The sequence below is a fragment of the Aureococcus anophagefferens genome, assembly GCF_000186865.1.
Source record: "Aureococcus anophagefferens unplaced genomic scaffold AURANscaffold_71, whole genome shotgun sequence".
NCBI lineage: Eukaryota > Pelagophyceae > Pelagomonadales > Pelagomonadaceae > Aureococcus > Aureococcus anophagefferens.
This window is the reverse complement of record NW_008705622.1, coordinates 31,850-39,163: the sequence shown is the minus strand read 5'-3', so window position 1 is coordinate 39,163 and position 7,314 is coordinate 31,850. Positions and strand designations below refer to the sequence as shown.

At 58.3% G+C, this 7,314-nt stretch overlaps 3 protein-coding genes across 3 annotated transcripts in view; 1 reads left to right on the top strand and 2 right to left on the bottom strand.

Annotated features, from left to right (window-relative positions):
• Positions 1-1,527, top strand: part of AURANDRAFT_68181 (hypothetical protein) — a gene marked incomplete at both ends in the record, with an annotated part of 2,173 nt that extends 646 nt beyond the window's left edge. Inside the window, 7 exons of the mRNA XM_009043821.1 lie at positions 87-182; positions 364-373; positions 405-418; positions 495-729; positions 977-1,012; positions 1,049-1,094; positions 1,130-1,527. Coding sequence (XP_009042069.1) covers positions 87-182; positions 364-373; positions 405-418; positions 495-729; positions 977-1,012; positions 1,049-1,094; positions 1,130-1,527 — 835 coding nt within the window. The remainder of the gene's footprint in view (positions 1-86; positions 183-363; positions 374-404; positions 419-494; positions 730-976; positions 1,013-1,048; positions 1,095-1,129) is intronic.
• Positions 1,528-3,739: 2,212 nt separating this feature from the next.
• On the bottom strand, positions 3,740-4,489 carry AURANDRAFT_68180 (hypothetical protein; the record flags this gene model as incomplete). The annotated part of the gene is made up of 1 exon (XM_009043811.1): positions 3,740-4,489. The coding sequence occupies one exon, from the start codon at positions 4,487-4,489 to the stop codon at positions 3,740-3,742; it is 750 nt and encodes a 249-aa protein (XP_009042059.1).
• Positions 4,490-6,257: 1,768 nt separating this feature from the next.
• AURANDRAFT_68179 (hypothetical protein) overlaps positions 6,258-7,314 on the bottom strand; it is a gene marked incomplete at both ends in the record, with an annotated part of 2,766 nt that continues 1,709 nt past the window's right edge. Inside the window, 2 exons of the mRNA XM_009043810.1 lie at positions 6,258-6,299; positions 6,750-7,247. Of these exons, the coding sequence (XP_009042058.1) occupies positions 6,258-6,299; positions 6,750-7,247 (540 nt within the window). The remainder of the gene's footprint in view (positions 6,300-6,749; positions 7,248-7,314) is intronic.

Sequence of the window (7,314 nt, the reverse complement as noted above, 5' to 3'; positions counted from 1 at the left end):
TTCTTTTGTGTTGCCGTTCCTTGGCGGCAGCCCTGACAGAGGCCACCATTGGCACCACTTCTTTTACAATTCCCCTTACAATTTAGGTCCTCGCAGTCAAACAACCTTGGGCGGGGTTGCGTGTTACCGAACCCCGCACATGGACAAGGCTTCGTAAACTCTCCCATTTTTCGCGGCTCAGCGTGAGCGTGGCGCCCTTGGTGCCGCCGGCCCGGGCCTTGGCTTCCGCGGCGTCGGCGACGGCTTCGGCGGCCTGCGCGGACGCGTCCGTGGCGCTTACGAAGACTTCGCGCGCCTAGATCCGGCTTGGGGATCTGCAAGCTAAATATTTAGCTATTTAGTTTGTATTTAGTTTGTATTTAGTTTGTATTTAGTTTGTATTTAGTTTGTATTTAGTTGCGCAGGCGTCACTTCCGAGGTCCCTGCTCTCTCCCGCCTCCCGCGGCGGATGGCGCGCCCCCTGGAAGATAGACTCGAAACGAGATCACTTCCAGGCAATTACTGATCACGAATTGGTACTCGGATTCCCTCCCCGCACAGGGTTCCCGCGAATCCTCGCGAGGTTCGGCCCTGATCAGCTTTTGGGCGCTGTATCTTCATCCATTGGGCTCAGCAACGCGCAGCTCGCACTGTGAGACGCCGTCCAGGAAGCCTATGTGGCTTTGGGGGAGTGGTCAGGAAGGCTCCCCGACACTGTCGATGTCAAAGTTAGAGATGACACTGCGCACCGTGAATTGACCGGTGACCGGGGGTCGCTCGACCTTCACAAGTGCGTGAAAGAGAAGACACTGCCAAATGGCACTACATGCGAACACCGACAGCTTGGTTCACCGTCCTAGTTGCACACCGTGAATTGACCGGGGGTCGCTCGACCTTCACTAGTGCGTGAAAGAGAGGACACTCCGAAATGGCACTGAAAAACCCGCACGCCCATTACTTGGTGCGCGTAGAAAGTTTATGAAATAGAATCGTTTAGGTAGGCTGGTGCCCGCCAACGAAACCGCCACCGTTGGTGGCGAATCGCTGGCAGCAGCCACACTAGACATAGGAACCGGCCTCTGACCATTCGTGGAGTCTCGCAGCGACCGTCTCATGTTGCAACCGCCACCCGCAGGCCAAGTTTGAATAGCCGCGCCCGTGGTTGGTATGCTCATGACAGAAGAACCGATACGGATTCGGCCGCACCTCGAAATTACTTTGAGGAATGTAACGCAACGCGGTGGTCATTATGCTCGTCGCATGCGCCGGGTTACCGTCGGTAAGGTCGTGCAAGAACCTGTGCAGCTTATCTTCCATCGCACGCAGCTCATCCGGCCCGACATCATCGCGAGCAGCGGCCGCGCGAGAAGCGCCTTGTGGCATGGCGTCACGCCCCGGCACGGGGCGCCCTTCCGCAGCCCGCGGGGCCCCGAACGCCCCAGGCGGGCCGAGCTAGCACAGCGGGTGGGTCGCGAAGCCCACCGGAGGTCCTCGGGCAGCGATTCTACGCTAAACACCCACCATCGTCTAAGCCGCTCTAGACGATAGACTAACGCGTCCTTAGCGAATAAAGATTGCTGGGTGCGATGGCCAGGCCCGGCGGGAGCGAGCGGGCGCCGAAGAAGGCGTCGGCGGCGAAGAAGCCCGCGGCGACGAAGCCCGCGGCGAAGAAGGCCGCGAAGCCCGCGGCGCGCACCGCTGCGGCGCTCCGGCGCGCCTACATCGGCCGCACGGTGAAGAAGGCTTTCTATAACCATGGCAAGATGGAGTGGTATGACGGAGTGGTCAAATCCCTTTACTCTAAAAGTAAATGGTTCCTCGTCGTCTACACCGACGACGACAAAGAGGAAGTCACCGAGAAGGAGCTGCGGCGCATCCTCACCGCGGCGCCCGTCCCCGGCGCGCTCGGCGCGATCGCGGCGTCGTCGCTGCTGCCGGCCGTCGGCGCGTACGGCGGCGCGGCCGCGGTCGGCAAGCTCCGGCTCGCGTGCCGCGCGCTCCGCGCCTTCGACTGGGCGCCCGTCTGGGCCGCCCTCGTCGAGGCGCGCTTCCCCTTCGCCGGCCAGCGCGACGTCGAGGCGTACCGACGGACGGACGCGGCGTATCCGCTCCTCTTCCGCCCCAGCGCGACGTCAGTCTCCTACGCGGACCTCAACGACGACGGCCCGGCGTTTCTCGCCGGCGCCGCCGCGGGCACGCGCTGGGCGCGGGGCGATGTGTTGACGCGGTCGCGGCGGCGCTTCCGGGTGGCGTTCGGCGCCGTGCTCGGCGCCGGCCGCGCGTACGTCGGCCTGGCGGTCGCGCGCGCGTTCGACGGCGGGGCCGCGACCTTGGACAGCGACGACGCCATCCTCATCAGCAGCCACGGCTACATTTCCAGGGCCACGGGCGGGGGCGCCGACGGCCTCCCGAATCGCTGGGGCCCGGGGCCCGACGGCTGGGTCGACGTGCAAGTCGACCTCGACACGCACTACGTATCCATCGCCTCGTGCGTCGACCGCAACGGCCACACCAGCCTCTCCGTGCATAGCCTGCGGCGCCGGCTCCGGAAGGGCGAGGCGCTCGTGCCCGTCGTCGGCGTCGTCGCCGGGAGCGACGCGCAGCTCCTGCCCCTCGCGGGCACCGATAATCCGCACCACAGCTAATAAAAGCCTACGCGGAAACGGTATCCTCTTCTTTCTTGTTCTTGCACACTTTTAGTGACCGAGGAGCCTGGGAGTTGCAATTGCAGCTCACTGCTTAGTGTTGCTAGATCCCCGCCGGTTGGTAGGGCAGTGTAAATATCTACCTTTCTAGCCTATAGTGAAGGGCTTACATCCCTTTACATTCCTGGGATACGGTGATCGAAGCTTTGTGTACCACGAAAGGCGTCTATGCCCCTAACTGCGACTTGCCATTATACGTGCGGACGGACGCATGTTAAAGTAGTTCCATGATGCTCGCTTGCTGCGCAGGAGAAATGATTCGAAGCATGGGCAGTAGCCACTGCTTTGAACGGTTTGACCACTGTAGCCACAAATGTATCTGGAAAATGCATGAGGGAAAAGTATCTGGGGAAAAGGATCTGGGGACGTCGCCGACCTCGATGCCGTCGATCGCACGCTCTTCATCCTCATCGACGATGCCCCGGCACGCGTGCTAGTCTCCATCGATGTCGACACCGGTGCCAAGGTCGCGGAGCACCGACTTCCGGGCGACCATGACGAGTGGGAGGGCATCGACCTAGTCTCAGACGCAAGCAGGCCCGGAGAATTCGACGTCTACCTCGCCCGGGACCATCCCCCCGAGATCTGGCATCTCCGCTACAGCCTCGTCGACGGCTTCCTATGCGCCGCGTGCCAGTGATCTGTCTGGGGAGTTAGGTAGCTGGCCCCAGATATCCACATACTATATTGTAGCCAGTACGACTCGGATGGTACAAAGCAGAGGGAGGGGGGGAAACTTTGAATTATATATGTGGCTGGGTTGTTTAAGATCCGGGATCGAGCAAAGGGGTACGCTTTCGAGAAAATCGATGGTAAAGAGGGCTCCGCCAGTGGTGATGGGCACCTTTGGCAAGCTCTATCTCGGCGCCATGGCCACCGATTTGCAAAATTCTTGTTGCATCTGAAAGCCGGCACCGTCGTCTTGCGCGCAGAGCCAATAACTCAAAAACTTCAAGAGCATCACAAATCCCGCTTTTTATTCAACCCAGCCACATATGTGAGACGAGTGCGGCGAGCAAGGATTACAAACCACCAGGGCTATACATAGCACCGGCTCAAACGACCGGCTGATTTTCCCGGCAGCTATCGCACGTGACGGGGCAGGTGGCGATGACCTCATCCACATCCACGACGCCGGCGAACTGGCCGTTTTTGGCGTCTTCGCAGGTGTCGTGCCCGCCCGTCGCCAAGATGAAGTCCATGTCCGCGCATCCAAAGCCGAACCACGTGGCATCGGGATCGTCCACGCACGCGACGGTCGGCGCGGGAGGCACGTACGGAGTCGGTACCAAAGTGGGCGCTCGTGTGGACGTCGGCGCCGCCGACGACGTCGGTTGGCTCGACGGGTTCATCAAGCACCCCTTTTCGTCGCGTCCGTCGCCGCCCGCCAATTCCTCGAGACAGCACGTGACGACCCCGGCTCCAACCAGGCCGTCGAAGGCCTCGGGGAGATCCGGCGTCTCCCCGTCGTAGCACTTGTTCGCGTAGAGGTGAACTTCTTCGAGCTCGGAGGCGTTTAGGAGACTCGGAGGGAGCTCGGAGACGGAATTGACCTCGAGCCAGAGGCCCTGGAGCGGGTTAGCCACGGGGGTGTCATCGTAGCGCCTTTTGCGCCCGACGCCTGCCGGGAGATCTAGAAGCTGATTGCCCGCGAGCTTGAGCTTCTCGATGGATCTCGCGTACGCGATGTCCTCGCTGATCGTACGAATCGAATTGTACTGCAAGTCCAACTTTCTGAGATGTGCTAGCTCACCGATGGCCTCGGAAACGGTCTCGATCCTGTTGTACGCGAGGTCCAGCTCCATCGTCGCGGAACTCGATTCGTTGACGCGAGGTCCGAAGGTGGTCGGCAGCGACGCTATTTTGTTGTTTCTCAGGAGAATGTTTGTAACAATGTGGCGTCTTCTTCGGTCGATGTAAAAAGCATGTTTCTCATCACTTTATTGCTTTCGTCGTAATCGAATTCGACTTCGCGCATGCGGAACCCAAAATATTCGCACGCCTTTTGACTGGTAAGCATCGGCGGGTATTCGGAAAGCTTGTTATTTTCAGATCTGAGTTCGATGAGCGCCGCGCTAAAATTGGCGGGGAGCGTCTTGAGCTTGTTGTCGAAGACGTGGAGGTGGTAGAGTCTGTGCCATTTCGCGAGGCCCCACGTTTCCGGCAGCGCCTTGAGAGAGTTCCCCCGAACACTGATGTACACGGGGCAAATCCAGTCCTCCGTACCAGCCTGTTCCGACCGTAGCTCGGGCAGCACCTTCAGATTGTTGTAATCAAGGAACAACGTGATCGACGGGTGCACTCTGCACATGCGAACACAGCCAGCTTGGTTCATCGTCCTTGTTGCGCAACGTGAAGAACGGACGCTGCCAGTTGCACTCTGCACGTGCGAACACAGCCAGCTTGGTTCATCGTCCTTGTTGCGCAACGTGAAGAACGGACGCTGCCAGTTGCACTCTGCACATGCGAACACAGCCAGCTTGGTTCATCGTCCTTGTTGCGCAACGTGAACAACGGACGCTGCTAGTTGCACTCTGCACATGCGAACACAGCCAGCTTGGTTCATCGTCCTTGTTGCGCAACGTGAAGAACGGACGCTGCCAGTTGCACTCTGCACGTGCGAACACAGCCAGCTTGGTTCATCGTCCTTGTTGCGCAACGTGAAGAACGGACGCTGCCAGTTGCACTCTGCACGTGCGAACACAGCCAGCTTGGTTCATCGTCCTTGTTGCGCAACGTGAAGAACGGACGCTGCCAGTTGCACTCTGCACATGCGAACACAGCCAGCTTGGTTCATCGTCCTTGTTGCGCAACGTGAAGAACGGACGCTGCCAGTTGCACTCTGCACGTGCGAACACAGCCAGCTAGGTTCATCGTCCTTGTTGCGCAACGTGAAGAACGGACGCTGCCAGTTGCACTCTGCCATGCGAACACAGCCAGCTTGGTTCATCGTCCTTGTTGCGCAACGTGAACAACGGACGCGCAGGCGTCACTTCCGAGGTCCCTGCTCTCTCCCGCCTCCCGCGGCGGATGGCGCGCCCCCTGGAAGATAGACTCGAAACGAGATCACTTCCAGGCAATTACTGATCACGAATTGGTACTCGGATTCCCTCCCCGCACAGGGTTCCCGCGAATCCTCGCGAGCTTCGGCCCTGATCAGCTTTTGGGCGCTGTATCTTCATCCATTGGGCTCAGCAACGCGCAGCTCGCACTGTGAGACGCCGTCCAGGAAGCCTATGTGGCTTTGGGGGAGTGGTCAGGAAGGCTCCCCGACACTGTCGATGTCAAAGTTAGAGATGACACTGCGCACCGTGAATTGACCGGGGGTCGCTCGACCTTCACTAGTGCGTGAAAGAGAGGACACTCCGAAATGGCACTACATGCGAACACCAACAACAGCCAGCTTGGTTCACCGTTAGAGAGGACACTGCCAAATGGCACTACATGCGAACACCAACAGCCAGGTTGGTTCACCGTCCTACTAGTGCGTGAAAGAGAGGACACTGCCAAATGGCACCAAGGTGAAAAGCAAAACTTTTTTAGGCGCCAGCCGCGCGGTCGGGACTATCTGCGTTAAGCTAGCCGCGCCGGGATATTAGTCGGGTCGAGTGGGGCCTAAAGGGAGGCTAAAGACCGGAAAAAAATTCCGCGCGCGTCTACCCCCCGCTGGGTGTATCTTGTGCCGGCACAGTGTGCCGGAAGATCTAGCGGAGCTTAGTGTGCCGGCACAACCAGAAATCGCGTTTTGTCGGTGTGCCGGCACGTTCGGTCGGGCCCCAAGTCGACGGGGCCGCACGTCACAGAACATACTCGTGCTCGCCCTGAGGCCTATGCTGGCTATGCTAAGTCTGCCTTATACTGGCTATGCTCATGCTATACTATGCTGATGCTCCATACTAGCATACTCGGATTCTAACACGCACGTCGCAGCTCGTACTTCAAGCGGGAGAGTGCCTGCTCGAGGTGGGGTCTGCCGTATTTGTTTTCGTAGTACGGAAGGTGCTCTTTGAATTTCATTCTGATCATGGTTTTTGTTTCAGGGCAGCGAGCTTTATGATGAAGCACGTCGAGTAAGCTGAATATATTGTATTGTTCATTCGGGTCGTAATCTTCCATATGAACTGGACACGCGGAAAAGAAGATGACCGCCCTGAACCGTTTGTTCTCAGGCTTTGCGTGAATCTTGCCGCCTCCCATCATGCAAAGCGTTCCCGGTTTCGCCGGGCCATTCGTAATTGATTTGCGAAAATGATCGATCCTATTGAGTGAGCATAGAAGGGAAGAAAAATTAGCGAGTTTCTCATCCGCGACACGCTTGATACCCATTTCGATGCACGCGTCGTCGAGCGACATCGTGGCATCTGAATATATCGTACTTTCACTTTCTGTGAGAATCAGCGCAAACTGATAAGCGCTCTTCCTTAAATCGATGTGGTATATTTGTTCTGGAGTGTTCCATGAAAAAAGCAACGAGAATGCTGAAAATTTATACTCGTATCCAAGACGCGCCGAGGCTGCGTCGACCGCGAGGTTGATCCAGCTAACCAGCTTACCTTTCACATCCTGATCGAGGGCGTCAAAAGCGTCGTAGCTTACATCACCATCATCCGGGACATCACAGGTTGATGTA